The following is a 17,691-nucleotide window of genomic DNA, read 5'->3' as shown; positions in this document are numbered from 1 at the left end:
GGTGGACTGCTGCTTATCAGCATAAAAGGACCAAGTAAGACTGTTTCCCTCCGGCAACAAAGGATCATCAGCACAGCATTTGTTTCAGAATAATACACACTAAAACTTCAAAATGATGAATTCTCTTCAAATCATGCATGGATTATACCAGGGATATTTTGATCTCTGGCACTCCTAACATTCCACACTAATAACTTCGACATCATAAAACCTAAAATGAGTGAGGCACCAACGGCGGGCTAAACCCTAACAAACAGCCATCATAGCAAAAAATACATATTGGTTAAACTAGGGAGCTTTTCGTATATATTGGTTACTTGAGAAAAATAATTATTTTCTTTTGTTATACAAAACGACGTCGTGTGGGTTTCCGATTCTATTAATCCGCTTTAGGGGAGTGTATTCAATTCAGATTTTAAAAGATTGTGTTTGACTTTTTATAATCCGTGGATTTTGCTAGATTCTACAGAATTCGACGGATTGTATTCCATATGGATTTAGATAGATTCTCAGGCAATGTTTTATTAGATTAGTTTGGATTTTAAAAAGTCCATGGAATGTGATAGCCAGAGAAAATTACGAACTTGAAAAAAAAAAAAAAAGAGTTTCTATATGTCTCTGCTATTGAACAACCCAGAAATTCCTTTATGTCAAGAGTTTCAGACTTGTTTTGAGTAGGAAGCTCTTGCGTACATCATACCAGCCATAGCATATGGTTATTGGCACAATCCATTCTCCATTGCCTTGGAAACCACTTGACAAGAATTGTGTCTGATCAAACTTCACTTTTTGATCTTTGACTTCGACATAAACAACTTGTGCACAGGTTCACCATATCCCTCTTTAAAGGCAGTCCATAAGTCTTCTGTCTTTGCATTTGAGTAAGTATGTTTCTTTATATATGCAGCAAGTGACCTCTGAAAGGGTTCAGCATTAAGATAGTTCTGTAGCATCCAAATAACAAAAGAACCTTTTGTATAACTTATTGCATCAAATACTTTATTAACCTCAGCAGCATGTGGAGATCCTCGATGGGGTGGGATTCTTCAAGACCATCCAGCCTTAGACCCTCAGTAGATTCATCAAGAAATTGAGTACAAACTCTCGGTAGCTAAATAGCTCATCCATGTTGAAAATCCCTCACTGAGCCATAAATGTGTCCACCATTCCATGGTTACAAGATTGCCAAACCATTCGTGTGCCAATTCATGTGCCCCGATTATTGTAACATTTTGCTTGCTGGAAGCTGCAGAATGCTGAACCATAATTCTCCGTGGCCCTAGTAGAAAAGTCAGGGATTGCAACCATATCCAATAGGGTAAGGCACACCAAAATATCTGTAGAACATGTCATCGTTGTTTTGTATTAAAATACCAAAAGGAACAATGTAGCATGAGCACATAGGAAATAAAAACTTGATTAACCATCCTTATTGTCTACAGCATGCATGAAGTGTGAATGACAGATTGTAAAATGAATAACCAATAATCCTTTTTGATATATAAACATACTGTTTGTACAATTCAAGTGTCTTGACAGCAACTTGCAAAGCAAATATGTAGACATAATTGGTGATTCTAGATACGAAACTGTCTTCAGATGTTACTTTTTCTTCTGAAACGTAACCGGCATGTTGGAAAGAGCTACTAATTCAGATGGTACATCTTCTCATGTAATTTTGAATGTACGTAGCCTGTAAATCACAGCACTAGTAAGAAACAATTAATAATCTCCAGTCATTAGATCTGCAAGTGCCACAGTTTAACCAAAAACACCCTTTGTTATTCTTAATTGAAGATATGTAACTAGAAAACTATGAACATGATCCAGTCTTGATTTAAACACGATACTAGAAAGACTTAAACCAACTGTGTGTGAGTCAGAGAGAAAGAGACCTTGCAAGCAGGTTTTCCCCAACATGGAAAGCACCGCCTGGCATCAACTGGTTCAAACTGTTTAACTGCCATGTTTTTCTTCTCCCCATTATGCTCATATGTATTGCACAGAATTCAAATCAAAATTTCATTGGAAGAGTCTGCAACACTTTCTACATTCGAATAATAATACCTTATATAGAATCCATTCATATTGTCTTTCAAATTTCCTTCGAACCCAAAAGCCAAAACTCCCAGCCCAAGTGGACGCTCAAACTCCATAACCAAAATGCCATCTTCTTATGGCTTGAAAACCTGACCAAGCATTCAGTTATTCATCTAAATTAGTGAATATACCATGCCTTCAAATCGATGTCACTGATTTCAAAAATTAAGACAGATATTAGTTTAACAATCAATTGATCAATTAGTGCCCCTAAAAATTACTGATTGAATGTCAGATACTACGGCAAAGATGCGGAGATCAGTGATACCTTGGAGGAGTCTCGTTGAGAGAAAGACACGGAAGCGGCATTGATGGAGAGCTCGGCGGCGTTGAGGACTATGAACTGGGTATCGGCGACGATCTCGAGGTCGATGGCGACGGAGCCGACGAGGTCCCACTTCAGCGTTATGTCGCGGCACGGAGAATTTCGGAAAAAAGAACAAATAAAATCAGAGAAACGTTGGTTATCGGAGAACAGAGAAACATTGAGGTTCTCGTCAGTTCGTCTTCTCCTGAGCTCTATTCATCTTGAGAATGAGAGAGTTCGTCAAAATCTTACCTCTGATGAGTGGATTTCTGATGGAGTTTTCTATTTATACCAAGTACTTTAAAATCCTACAGAATCCAGCATCTGATAAAATCTTTGAGAATCGTTAAACTTTTGAATACCATCGGATTTGAATGGATATTTTAAAATCCTAATTGAATACCACAAGATTTTAAAAGATTTTTTAAAATCTTAATTGAATACCTATGGAGTTTTAAAATACAAAACAATCTCTTCGACTCTTAATTGAATACACCCCCCTTAGTTTCTTCCGGGCCTATTCTCTCTCTCTCTTCCAAAGCTTCAAAATTTGAGGAGCCCCATCACTCTGCAATCCTAACAAGTCTTTCGCAACCACGGTACGTTCACTACTTCATTTCATCCTTTACTAGGCGTCTCGATTTCCTTCGTGCTTTGCTGGCGTTCACCCAAATCGATTTCTACGCTTTTTTCATTCTCATTTAATCTATCGAATTGCTAGCTTCTTATAACTTGTTAGGTCTTTCTTTGGTACCAATTTGGTTGTTCATAACCTAGTCCTTTTGTTTTGGGGGGTTAAATATAGTAGAAATTTTGATCCTTTTTCTGTCGGGTGTCTTTGAGGTACGTGTATCTTCTATTTACCTCGACTTTGAGGTGAACATTTGTTAATGTGTTCGATTGGCTCTACAATTTAGATGAGTCTTGCCGAGTCTCCACTACACTCTTCTAGCAGTGATGCCTTTGCTGGGTTGCTTGAGAGAGAACTGGAGTCCGGTTCTTCCGAGCCATCACCAGAGGAAGAAGATGAAGAAGATAAAGAAGCTGATGATGTTGAAAGTGAGAGCAGGTGTGGACATTTTCTTTGTTTTGTGTTTAATGCAGTAGGAGTTTCTATTAGATACTACAGTTTTTGTAGAACTATAAGTCAAAGTTCTATTTGAAGCGATTTAGATACAACTTTGTGACTTGCATTGCAGGATAAAAAGGCGTAAGGGAGATAATTTGGAAAGCGTAGAGGAAACTAATGGGTCGACTTCCCAAGGACTTTCAGAACAAAATTCAGGTAATATTTTGATATCTTTTGGATTCTGTAGTGTTTCGTTTTATAACCCCAAGCACTGGAAGATGGCTTCTTGATACTGTACAAAGTGTTCTGAACTGTCTCAGATGACGCATACCTAAGACCAACTTACTTAGTGAGGGAGCTTTTGTTCAAAGACTTATTACAGTGCTCCTATTCTCTCTGTTTTTTTTTTGTTATGTCTATTTACCTATTGGTCTGTTTGCCTGTCTATTAAAATTGGTGAAAGCTGAAAAGTTAAGTGCATTTATTGTAGGCTGTATATATGTAGATGTATAACAGAAGTTCAAATATGAATCAAGTTTATTGGTTGTTTGTCTAAAGACTTGATGAACTGCTTTGCTGTTGGCCTTGTTTGTTTTGATGAAAAACGTTGTTTGGTAGATTTTTGAAATTTACACTTTAGGACATATTTTTTTTTCACTATGCTTCAGTTATGGTGATGAAAAAGTTTTATGGTATTTCATAACAATGCCAGAAAAAACTAAGGAAATGCTCATTGTCTTGCAAAAGTGTTCCGGAGGAAACGTCTTTCCTGTTTAAGAAAACATAAAAGTTTTTTCAATTGGGAAACCTTTCCACTAGTATTTTTTTTTCTCTCTCTCTAAGAGAGAAGCAGATTACTTGGGAAAAACATGGTTTGAAGCCATCCAACAGTGAATGTACTGTGTATTCAGTTTTTAGTGTGGGATTCAACCCCCACAAAAATGAGTGTGTTTGCTTGTGTGTGGCTGAGATAGCTATAGAGTACATATCTAATAACCATCAAGTTTTGATTGCTTTGGATACAGGATATTATAAGTAATAAACATCCAAATTTTAATTGCTTTGAACACAGGATATTATTTCTAATATGATTTTTTCTCCATCTCAAAGAATATAGTTACTCTTGTCCTATTTTTGAACTTTTCTTGCAATTATGTGCAGAAGCATCTGCAATGGTGGATATGCGTGAACATCCTGGGTCATTTGGAGATATGTGTTTTCCAGAGGTTGATTGAGCAGTCTGGTGTGACATTTGCATACATACTCAAGAGAGGGAAGATATCGGGCAGAAATTGCTGCACGACTACAAGACTCTGGTGACGTAAGATCCATCATATGATGCTATTATGACATCTATTGTTTTCCCTATTCAACGGTTTGGGCTTCAAAGTGGAATGAAAGAGCTTTTATATATTAGTCGTAAGAAAGCTAAACTAGACCATGAGAACATATGCATGGCTGTATTGATTCAAGAAATCATTTGTGCCGATTATCCTTTCTTATTCACACAAAAAACCCCCTTATCAGGGAATACTGCAGAAATTTGCAGAGGCATGACTTGTCTCTAAGTTTGAAATCTCTCCCCCACCACCCCATCAAATGTGATCATCATTCTTTCTTTATAAAATACAGACAGTTAAGGGCTTGGGAGAGACTCTGGTGGGTGCATATCCTGGATGAGATGAAGTTCATATCCCAGAAAGCCAATCTAAACTCTCCTATTGTAAGGTAACTTTTAATATATCAGATGACAATATTTGCTTCATTCACCAATCGACATCTCAAGCATGATTATGGCTCTCAGGTTAATTGTTATCCCAGCAAGCCAATAGGGCTGTATAGCAAGCAGTCTGTCATATTCAGATCAGACTCGAATACTGAGGATCTGGAAGGATATGCAGGTGCTGGGCATTATGACAGGTTTGTCCTGAACTTAAATTTTAAATATGAATGAAGTAAAGAACAAAGAACTTTCATCTTTTCACTCCTGGAATGGAGGAGTCAGCTTCAGAAAGTTATGTACTTTTAGATACATATGGACGGTTTGTAAGGCTAGAAAAACCTAGGATATCTCACAATTAATTGGCACGATGCTGTGGTCAAAAGTTAAAACCATCCAGTCTTATGTAATTGAAATCGCCAGTCAGTCATTGGTTAACTTTTCTTTGCCATCGATCAGAAGTAATTAAGTTCAAGTAGATTTATTTTGTTTGGCCTTGACAGTCAACTCTCCACAATCACTTGGTATAGGTGCAAAGAGGCAATTTGACCATTTCAGTTTCAGCATTCTTAGTAAAAGGGCATTTATTGGAAATGGAAGAATGCATGCATTCAAAGTATTCTTTTGTCTTGCCTTCTTTCCCAAGGGGAGCCATATAATGGTTGTCATAATGTTGCAGTGTAATCATGGATAAAGTGGAGAAGATTGTATTGGATTACTCAAGCGATCGGATGATCATTGATAGGGGCTTCCAAGCCTCACTCTTCTCAAGAATTGCAGACGCGCAAAAGATATTAGAAGGCCTTTATGGTTGTCCTCAGGACATTGATGGTGTGGTAAAAGATGGATTGATATATGTAGTTCAGTCAAGGCCACAAATCTAGCGTTTAGCGACCGCAGGTTACTATTTATGCTGAAACTAATTGATTTTCAAGGTAAGCGTATGAATGTTTAGTTACTTGTGTTTAAGCATATGGCTAATAAAAATTTGCATGAATCAATATAGTTACAGAATATTCCTTCAGAACTTTTTTCCTTTATTCTTATTTTTTTGGAATGGGAAGTTTGAATTTTAAATCTCTTCCAACATTTTGAATGGCATATATTACTGGATCTACTAGCTTGTTTCTTCAACAATTAACATTCAGTAACTAGCTTGTGGTTGCCTGGTGATATATCTGGGTCACTTACAGTTGCACCATCATATGGGCAAACATTAGTGTTGAGAATATGAATTCCATGTTGGAAAATAGACCTATTTTAAGGGATTGTAAGGATAAGGGTTAACTTCGTCCATTTTCAATTAGTTTTGGTTACGAAGCCAACATCTTTTTCGAATTTTCACTACTTTATAATTTGTCTTTTGCATTATTGGTTCCCAAGAATCAACCTTCCTGAGTCAACTTGCTCAGTTGTTGGGTCAAGTTGCTCTGAGTCAACCTTCCTGGAATTCTGAACTTGACCATAATCAAAGTAGATGAAGATTCATTTTGTTGGCCTCTCGATACAGTAGCACTACAGTCACACGGCATTGGTGCAAAGATTCAATTTGACCATTTGAGTTTCTGCATTCATAGTGAAAAGGCATTTATTTTGAAATGTAAGAATAAATGCAAAGCATTGTTTTGTCGTGCCCTGTTTCCCAAAGAGAGCCATTTAATGTGTATTTTAACTTTGCAGTGTAGTCGTGGATAAAGAGGAGAAGATTGTATTGGACTACTCGAGTGGTCGGATGATCATAGATGGAGCCTTCCAAGTCTCACTCTTGTCAAGAATTGCACGAGGCATTTGCGGTTGTTCTAAGGACATTGAATGTGTGGTAAAAGATGGACTGCTATATGTAGTTCAGTCAAGGCCACAAATCTAGCCTTAATTAGCAACCGCATCTTGTGTTGCATTTGTTATGTGCATATTCTTGTCAAAATGATAGGTATGAAAAGAAAAATAGAGATTTTTTTTGTCACAGAATCAATTTAGGCTAAAGTAACAAAAAAAAGCTGGTAAAAAATAAAGGGCTAGTCAACTGGAGTCCTACATGAGTTTATTCATGGAAATTACCCGGAAAAGAAAAGATTCCACCTCACTGTCTAGATGATGGAGTGAGCATTGGATTTTATTCATTTCTTATTTGAGTAGCAATTACTTAAGGTAGAACGGGTTCTTGAGCTTCAGAGGCAGAAGCAAATCAGAAATGGCTTCATCCTACGACGTGTTCTTGAGCTTCTGAGGTGAAGACACACGCAACTACTTCACGAGCCACTTCCACAGTAAATTAGTTGCGTCTGGAATCCATACCTTCATCGACAACAAACTAAGGAGAGGGGAAGATGTATCACTGTCATTGATCAGGGCAATCGAAGGGTCTAGGATCTCTCTCATAGTCTTCTCAGCAAACTATGCAAGTTCAACATGGTGTCTTGATGAGCTGGTGAAGATCATGGAGTGTAGAGAAACATTGAGACAAGCTATTTTTCCAATATTCTGTCATGTTGATCCTTCAGATGTCAGGCATCAGACGGGTAGTTTTGCGAAGGCATTTGTAATTTATAAAGCTGCAAATAGATCGATATGCAGAGAATGTATCCAGGTGGATAGCTGCTCTTCATGAAGCTGCAAATTTGTCTGGCTTCCATCTTAGTACTAGTAATAGGTAGTCACTCGCCCTTTTTTTACTGCTAGCTGTTAAATTTAATTTTCTTTTTCTTTTTGGTCCATCTTGTTAGCATCTGTAGAGCTTCACCCTTTATTCAAATTTTATTTCCTCTGGCAATCTGTTCTATCGGTAAGATATTTAATGAATTCAGCATTGTAGTTGCGCACCGAGTCTTAGTTCTATTTCTGAATTTAATCGACAGGAATGAGGGAAAGCTTCTCGATGACATTATTGACTAGTAGACAGAACTAGTCAGCCAAGGCTGTTACAATACTCCTGGGTCTAGCAATGCCAGCTATGTCATCTAAGACAGCTTGAATAATAAAATCTGGAGGTGTATAGAAGAAGCAAATTCCCAAGTCTTGATCGGTGCTTGTCTTGGCAAGAATGTCAGCCACCATGTTCGTTTCTCTTTGTATGTGATTAATCGTATAATGGTCAAAGGACTGCAGCAAAATTTTGCAGTTGGATATGATTGTTCCCAAAGGGTGAAGGTCTGCATCAGTACTATGCAAGAGATTAATAAGCACAGCAGAGTCAGATTCAACAATTATTTTCTTGATTTGACAAGCAATAGCCATCTGCAGACCAGAGAATAGGGCCCATGCCTCAGCCTGAAGAACCTCGATCTCCTTTCCCAATATTTCTCTTGAAGCCAGCAATCCAAGATCCAGAATCGTCTCTAATAACTCCACCTACACCAATCAGACCCCCATTTGTTCTAGATCCATCAACATTGAGTTTAAAGTAGCCAGATGGAGGTTTTTGCCAGCCAATTAACTCAGTTCTCAAATTAGGATGCACGTCGATCACTCCTTTGATTAGCATTGATCCATTCAGTAACATATTGGGTAATAATAGCAGTAGATCGAATTATAAGGAAAGCTAAAGTTTGCATCAAAAATTACCTTATTCCTCCACTTCCAAATAAACAAACAGATGAAAATGAAAAGTTGGGACCAATTGAAGCCAATGCACTTACAATTTTTTTGAAGAATACTGCAGATATCCAACCATCCCAATCTAACATGAAAGTTCTGGAGATAGTGGCAGGGATATGAAAACACTTCCAAATGGCCATAGCTTGGGGACAATCTCTGAAGAGGTGAAGCATGCTTTCAGGTTCACCAGGACAACAATGACAACTAGAATCAATGGTTAGGTGTCTCCTAGCTCTGTTCACATTTGTGAGCAATCTTTTATGCACAAACAACCATGTAAAAATCTTGAGTTTTGGAGGTATGTTGAGGTGCCAGATACTCTTCCATATACTATTGTTCCTCATAGTGGGATTGATAACTCCAGAATAAGCACTCTTAACTGAGAACTTACCAATAGAAGAGTGTAACCAGATTCGTTTATCAGGAGAGTTTGATAGGCCAATTGGGATACTTAAGATTTTCTCAGCTATTTCAGAAGGAAGACATGCAAAAAGCAGGGTGGCATCCCACTCTTTTCCAATCCAAAAATCTTGAACCATGAGGTCCTTATCAACCATTGATTGATCAATAGCATGATCACATAGAATACCAATACCAGACCAGTTGTCATTCCAAAAGGAAATAGAATTCCCATTACCAATCCCTTGCCTCATAACAGAAGTACCTGTGCAAATGCTAGACCAAGTATAGGAGCAGTTAGTAGGCTTTTTATAATTTGGATCTAGGATATTATCATGCTTCAAGTATTTACTCTGAAAAACCTGACACCATAGACCCTCATCTTTTTGAAGCATTCTCCAGCTCATCTTTGCCAGCATGGCTTTGTTCATATCATAGGTTTTTTTTATTCCCAAACCGCCATCGTTTTTATGCTTGCAGATAGAATCCCAGCACACCATATGTATTTTCCTTTTTTCCTCACAATCTTCCCAAAGAAAATTTCTATTCATCTTATCCAAAGTATCACATGTAGGGGCAGGAAGCTTAGTTGTTTGAATGGCATAGATAGGAGTGGAAGTTGTAACAGCTTGAACAAGTGTCAATCTCCCAGCCATATTGAGGGCTTTGCTTTTCCAACCTACAAGCTTGTTCTGGACTTTATCCACAAGATCAGAGTAAGTATGCAAATTAACTCTAGAATGAATGAGAGGCATACCTAGATATTTTCCCAAGTTAGAGGTGAGAGGAGAGCCACAAACTCGACTAATAGATCTAACTATCCTCCTCTTGATGTTTGGAGAGCGATATAAATTGGACTTCTCAAAATTTACAGATTGTCCAAAGAGGCCACAAAATATATCCATGCATTTCTTCAAAACTCTAGCTTGAGGAGTAGAAGCTTCAGCAAATAAGATTAGATCATCTGCAAAAAACAAATGAGAAACAAAAGGTCCAGAATTTGAGGATTGAATTGGCTTCCATTGACCCACCTCAATAGCCGATTGAATGAAGTGAGATAATTTTTCCATACACAAAACTAAAATGTATGGAGAAAGGGGGTCTCCCTGCCTCACCCCTCTGCTAGTACTAAATTTGCTAGATAAGTCCCCATTCATAATAACCTGAAAGGTTGTAGAAGTTATACAGTGCATAATGAGCTTTGCAAGTGAGTCAGGAATCATAAGTTCAGTAAGGACTTGGTGAATAAAACTCCAGCGCAGCTTGTCATAGGCTTTGGAAAGATCAATCTTCCACACCATGAAACCCTTTTTACCTTTTGCTGATTGGCACTTATGGAGTATCTCTTGAGTAATGAGGATATTGTCAAAGATGTGCCTTCCAGGAACAAAACTTACTTGGTTGGGGCTGATCCAACTAGTGAGAATAGGTCTAATCCTTGCAACGATGATTTTGGAGATGATTTTATAAAGGGTGCTGCAAAGGCTTATAGGTTTGAATAAGTGCATATGTTTAGGACTTTGAGTCTTGGGCACCAAGGTAATGAGTGTATGGTTTAAACCATCAGGAATCTAACAAGTGTAAAAAGCATTAGAAACCAGCTGAATATATAATTTCTTCTCCACACATATTCCAGTGCTTTTGGTAAAATAAAGCAGGAAACCCATCAAATCCTGGAGCTTTTAAATTGCCAATAGAAAAAAGAGCAAATTTAATCTCAACAGCAGTTACAGGTGTAGCAAGGTCACCCAATCTTGTATGCTCAATAGTAGGAAAAAGGGAAGGGATAAGGATTCTCAACTCAGGACCTTCCTCATATGCAAATAGCTTTTGAAAGAACTTCATTGCTGTATTTTCATGTTGTCCGGAGCCTCACTCCACACACCATTAGCATAAAAAAGGCCATCGATTTTATTCCTTCTTCTCACCATAGTTGTGATGTGAAATTTTTTTTTGTTTCTACCACCCTCCTTGATCCATTTTTCTCTAGATTTTTGTTTCCATAGCATTGCTTCATGATCCCGGATGGTTTCATACTGCTGAGTGAGACTGTGCTCTAGCTTTCTCATAAACTGGTTATCTTTAATGCATAAGCACCTTTGAATCCCACCTATTCTTGCCAGCAGTCTTCTTTTTTGTCTAAAAATATTTCCAAAGGTCTCTTTGTTCCACATTTGCAACTCAGATGCAAGTTTATCCATTTTAGAAATTAGATCACCCTCAGAAGAGTTCCAAACCATATCCACAAATTCTCTATAATCAGTATGTTGCATCCACATAGCATGAAAACGAAAGAGAGGATTAGATCTAAAATTACTTATATTGAAATGGAGTTTCAAGAGCAAGGGGCAATGATCAGACTTCATTTTCGCTAGGTGTGAAATTTTCGCGTTGAAGAGATTAGTAAATCATTATGTGTTGGATTAGATGATGATGTTCACATGGTTGGAATTTGGGTATGGGTGGAATGGGCAAAACATCTGTTGCAAAAGCCATCTATAGCAAATTTTATTGCAGTTTTGAAGGTACAAGATTTCTTGCAAATGTTGGGGAAACTGCGAAGCAGTCAAATGGTAAGATTACTTTGCAAGAAAGACTTCTTTCTGATATCTTAAGACCAACCAAGATAGAAGTAGGTGATGCTGCTAGCTAGAGGGAACATTGTGATAAAAGAAAGACTTGGAAAGAAAATTGACAAGTTCATTGTTGATGATGTAGATGATGTGGAGCATTTTTTTTTTTTTTTTTTGCGAGGAAAAAGATTTATTAAAAATAAAGGGAAATATGTTGTGAGTCACAGATATTTTAGGATTACTATTAGGAATAGAATTATATTAATTGTATAGAATCGGGATTGTAATTGTGATTTGATTACTTTCCTTGTTAGTCTAGAATTAGGGTTGTATAAGGTTGTATAAATATGCCTTTGTATATTGAATGAATATGCGTGAGAGTTCATCACTCAAAAGCTTCTTGTTCTCTAAAGCTTCTTGTTCTCTTAGTTTTAACTTGGTATCAGAGCCAAGAATCCGATCCCAGATTTTTGGTCTTGGTTTATTGTTCGTTGCTTCCGCAGTTTAAGGTTAGAAGATTGTTGCAGTTCAAGTATCATGGGTGGAGAAGAAAGTTCCAAGCAGATTATGACTTCTGATGTGCAGAAGGTGGAGGTATCTGTGAATCAAGAATCCTCAGGAGGGGGATTTGGGGGTGCCAAGCTGAATGGCACGAATTATAGTACTTGGAAGAAGATGATGACTGCTCATCTTTGCGATATGGACAAGATGGGATATGTGAATGGATTGATTAAGACACCGAATGAAGAAGATGTAGGATATGCAAAGTGGGAAACTCACAATGGTGCTGTGATGTCTGTGCTCTACAAGGCCATGACGGATGAGGTAGTACAATTAATCATTGGGTGTGAAACTGCAGCAGAAATTTGGAGCACTCTGAAGCAATTGTATCTGAATAACTCAGATTTGCACAAATACATGAGCTCCATACCAAGGCATTCATGATGACTCAGGGTGGGCGGCCTGTGGCAGTATACTATGCTGCCCTCAAAGGCTTATGGCTGGAAATTGATCAAAGGAGTCCCAACAAGATGAAGAATGCTGATGACATCAAGTTACACAATGAAGAGAAGGATCTAATGAGGCTGCATATCTTCCTTCATGGTCTCGACGACAAGCATGCTAGTGCAAAGGGTGAGTTGCTCAGACGTGGAACTCCACCTACTCTTGAGGATGCCTTTGCATATATACGCAAAGATGAGACTCGATCAACTGGATAGCACCAAAGCAATCCATTCGGAGTTATCAAGTCTCACTGTCCAAACCAAGCCTTCACCGTCAAAATATGTACCACCACCTCAACAACTTCGACCACAACCAAGTTATCAAGGAGGAACACGGCCGTACTGTACTTTCTGCAAGAATTATGGGCATTGGAGGACTAAGTGTCATCGATTGAATGGGTATCCGAATCAACAAAATACCTGGAATAAATCAGGAGCTAACCAACAGGGCCGTACCACTGCTGCAAATTTAATTCAAAACCCGGACTACCAGGATATGGAGGAAAAGGATCAAAAGTCGGGTAATGCTTCAGTCTCTTTTGTTGGAAGAGGTAAGTTTGGTAAGGCTTTATTTATCTCTGACTTTGTTGGGGAAGATACTTGGATTATTGATTCTGGTGCATCTGATCATATGACTTACAATAAATCATTCTTTACCTCTCTCTCAATCCCACCAGTGTCCAAAGTTACTAATACTAATGGTGAAGCCTTTCCCGTATTAGGAATAGGAACTGTTAGAGTCACACCAAACTTAGAGCTTAGGAATGTGCTATATGTTCCTGATTTGTCACATCACTTAATCTCTGTTCCTCAATTAAATACTAAATCTCAGTGCTCTGTAACCTTTTTTCCCATGTATGTGGTTTTTCAGGATCTTCAATCCAGGGAGATAATTGGCCGAGGAGATTTGAGGGGGAGGTTGTTTCATCTGGATCGGATGTATGCGGGGATAACACCAGGGAAGAAGGCCCCAGTAGCTTTGATTTCGAGTTCTGAGCAGCGATTGAATGAAGTGTGGTTGTGGCATCGTCGTCTTGGTCATCCTTCCTTTAGTAATATGAAAGTCTATGCCCTCTTTATTTTTGGGTATTTCAGAGTCATCTTTTAAGTGTGAAACTTGCATTCTGGCCAAAAGCCATCGAGTTAGCTACCCTTTGAGTATTTCAAATAAAAGTCTTGTACCTTTTGAATTGATTCATTCTAATTTATGGGGACCCTCACGGGATCCTACTCCTTCTGGTATGCGTTATTTTGTGTCTTTTATTGACGATTGTACTCGTGTTTCTTGGATTGCTTTACTGAAATCCAAGGATGCTGTGTTTCCAGCTTTTAAAAAATTTCAAAATATGATTCATACACAGTACAACGGTCAGATCAAACTCTTTCGGTCTGACAATGGGGAGGAATATATGAGCAGTGAGTTCCAAGAATATCTTTGTACACAGGGTATCATACATCAAACCACATGTCCTCAAACCCCGGAACAGAATGGTGTTTCTGAGCGTAAGAATCGCCACCTTCTTGAAGTTGCTCGTTCGATTCTCTTTAGTGCAAATATGGCCAAGTATTTATGGGGAGAAGCAGTTCTCACTGCCTCTCATCTTATCAATAGGATGTCGTCTAGTGTTCTCCAAAATCATATTCCAGTTGAGGTCCTCTCGTCCCATGTATCTCTTCCTTCTTTCCATAATCTTCTTGCTCGAGTCTTTGGGTGCATTGCCTTTGTTCATATTCCTAAGAACCAACGCTCGAAGTTAGAACCTCGTGCCTTAAAGTGTGTTTTTGTTGGGTTTGGGACCCATCAGAAGGGGTATAAGTGTTTTCATCCTCCTACAAAAAAATTCTATGTGACTATGGATGTCACATTTTTCGAGGATGCCTGCTATTTTTCTCCCACTCACCCTTCTCTTCAGGGGGAGCAATATGGTTATTTTGAAGAGATGGTAAGTGGCAGTGGCAGCAATACAAAGGACAAAGAAGGAAAAGAGACCGAAGGAAAAGAAAGAGAAGAAACAGAAGTGACGCAACTGAAGGAAAAGAAAGAGAAGAAATAAAAAGTGACGCAACTGAAGGAAAAGGAAAAAAAAAGGAGAAGACAAAGACAAAGAAGATAACTCAACTGAAGGAAGAGGAGAAAGAGAAAGAGAAGAAACGGAAGAAAGAGAAGAAAAGGAAGAAAGACAAAGAGAAGAAAAGGACGAAAAAGAAAGAGAAGAAAAAGAAGAAAGAGACAGAGAAGAAAACGAAATAGAAATTGGTGGAGATGCAATATCGCTAGAAACTTCTCCCTCCTTTTCATCTCTTCCCTCGAGCCAAACTCTCCAAGATCCTGAAGGTCAACGTGAGGTAATACCTGAACCCAATTTGTCTATTTTACCTTCTCGTTCTACTCGTGGTAAACCACAAAGAAATATGAACCTAGTCTTAAAGCTAAGTCTAAGTACCCGGTTGCCAATTATGTATCTACACATAGGTTATCCAAGTCATATGAGTCGTTTGTGCATCAGATTTCCTCTGTATCTATTCCTAACAAAGTGCAGGATGCTCTATGAGATCCAAAGTGGTCAAAAGCGATGGAAGAAGAGATGGAAGCCCTACAGAAGAATAACACTTGGGAATTGATGATGTTACCTAAAGGGAAAAGGCCAGTTGGATGTAAATAGGTCTACACAATTAAACATGATTCAGATGGCTCAGTTAGTAGATATAAGGCGAGATTGGTAGCAAAAGGGTTTACATAGACGTATGGTGTAGACTATGATGAGACGTTTGCACCCGTAGCTAAGATCAATACTATCAGAGTGCTTCTCTCTTTGGCGGCTAATCTGGATTGGCCTCTCAAGCAACTTGATGTGAAAAATGCTTTTCTACATGGAGATTTGGCTGAAGAAGTGTATATGAGTCTACCTCCCGGGTATGAGACTGCTGATAAAACGGATGTTGTGTGTAGGTTGAAGAAGTCACTCTATGGGTTGAAGCAATCCCCCCATGCATGGTTTGGACGCTTTACTCAGGCAATGAAGCGGTTTGGTTACAAACAAAGCAACTGGGATCATACTCTCTTCCTTAAGCATCAGAAGGGTAAAGTAACGAGTTGATGATATGGTGATCACAGGTGATGATTGAGAGGAAATTAAGAGGTTGTAGCAACAGTTAGCTTCAGAGTTTGAGATGAAAGACCTTGGTGACTTGAGATACTTCCTTGGGATAGAGGTGGCCAGGGGGAGTACCAGTGTGGTGACCCGAGAGGGAGGTCCCACAGCGCCACGACTCCGAGCCAATGAGAAACCGACATGTCACAAATGACATCCCGACAACACATCAACCCAAAATCGCAAGGCCTTTTGGGTTTAGATTGTTGGTTCACAAAACACTTTCTTGGACAAATCGTTCTAGCAACCGAACAGCATATTTTCAAAAGCGGAATTTGAAATGGGCTATACGTTTTGGGCTTACAATCGGAGCCCAATTTGGAAGGCAAATCACTAAGTAACTACAAGTGCGAGAGACGCGCCCCAGGGTTACGGGCCTCTTGAAGTTTTGGTAAACGAGTAGGAAATAAATAAAAGGATTAAATTCAGTTTACCCCCCTGAGGTTTGGGGGTAATTTCATGTTAGTCCATGTCCTTTCAATTTAATCAGTTTACCCCCCAAGCTTGTCAATTCTCTTCAACCGTGTCCATTCCATCCAATTTGGACGTTAAGTCTGCTTTTTGAGGGCTAAAATAGTCATTTCAAGACAAAAAAAAAAAAGGAATTTTTTATTTTTTCTTTTTTTTATATTTTTTTTTCTTCTGTTTTTTAGTTTTTTTATTTTTTTTATTTTTTTCTTCTGTTTTTTCATTTTTTATTTTTTTTATTTTGTCTTCAACCTATACACCACAAGTTATTGGGGATATATCCTAAAATTCTTCTCTTTATCGGAGATATATCATAAATATCGTAGATCAGTGAGAGACTTTCAACCACCTAGAGTATCTTTTTGTTTTTATAAACCTATTATAACTTGTGGTGTATAGGTTGAAGACAAAATTTATATAAAAAAAAATAAAAATAAAAAGATGGAGAAAAAAATTTTAAAATGAAAAAAAAAGAAGAAAAAAAAATTTAAAAAAAAACGAAGAAAAGAAAAAAAAAAAATCCTTTTTTTTTAGTTTTTTTTTTTTGTCTTGAAATGACCATTTTAGCCCTCAAAAGTCAGACTTAACGGTCCAAATTGGACGGAATAGTAGAAATTGGACACGGCTGATTGAAATTGGAAAACTTGGGGGGTAAACTGATTAAATTGAAAGGACATGGACTAACATGAAATTACCCCCAAACCTTAGGGGAGTAAACTGAATTTAATCCTAAATAAAAAGTAAATAAACAAGCTACTTCAAAATCCGATAAAGGACCAAAACCTTCTTTTGATAAAGTCAAAGAAGAATACGCCAAGCCGAGCCATGTGCCTCCCCTGTACGCTCCCTGACCACGTGCTCAAACCTGCACACTATTGTAGGGGTGAGCTTTCGTCCTCGCATGCCCAGTAGGGGCCGCCCCAACCATGCTAGGTTTGAAAATAATAATAATAATAATAATCAAAAATATTTACTACATAATATTGTGCACGTTTATCGAAAATACTTTAAAAATAGGCAACCACAAACATTTATTCTTTTTAATAAGCATATGCAGTATGCTTCACACAATTTGGAGCTCCGAGATACTTACCTGCCGGCTAAAATAAAACAAATCGGTGACCGACCTGGTTCGTCATCCTTCGAGAACCGGCCAACTACTCTGTAGTACTTCCGACTACAAGTAGCGAAAGTGTCCATTTCCTGGCCCTGAGTCTCCTATGACTGGTTCACTGTCTATACTCACTCTTTCTCGACAAACATAGGAGCACGACCCCCTCCGGAGGTTCACGGTTATCGACACCG

At 38.3% G+C, this 17,691-nt stretch overlaps 1 protein-coding gene, 1 long non-coding RNA gene and 1 pseudogene across 2 annotated transcripts in view; 2 read left to right on the top strand and 1 right to left on the bottom strand.

The window, feature by feature from the left end:
- Positions 1–541: 541 nt before the first annotated feature.
- LOC133744328 (aminopeptidase M1-like) lies at positions 542–3,291 on the bottom strand (annotated as a pseudogene).
- Positions 2,909–17,691, top strand: part of LOC133744100 (RNA polymerase II C-terminal domain phosphatase-like 4) — a 40,642-nt gene continuing 25,859 nt past the window's right edge. The window contains exons 1-3 of the mRNA XM_062172232.1: positions 2,909–3,006; positions 3,325–3,476; positions 3,607–3,692. Of these exons, the coding sequence (XP_062028216.1) occupies positions 3,325–3,476; positions 3,607–3,692 (238 nt within the window). The 5' untranslated portion in view covers positions 2,909–3,006. The remainder of the gene's footprint in view (positions 3,007–3,324; positions 3,477–3,606; positions 3,693–17,691) is intronic.
- LOC133744105 (uncharacterized) lies at positions 5,992–8,634 on the top strand. The gene is made up of 3 exons (XR_009863381.1): positions 5,992–6,131; positions 6,877–7,846; positions 8,052–8,634. It is a non-coding gene; the product is annotated as an uncharacterized LOC133744105 (long non-coding RNA).

Source organism: Rosa rugosa, chromosome 4 (assembly GCF_958449725.1).
Source record: "Rosa rugosa chromosome 4, drRosRugo1.1, whole genome shotgun sequence".
NCBI classification, from domain to species: domain Eukaryota; kingdom Viridiplantae; phylum Streptophyta; class Magnoliopsida; order Rosales; family Rosaceae; genus Rosa; species Rosa rugosa.
This window is presented reverse-complemented; position numbering and strand designations above follow the sequence as displayed.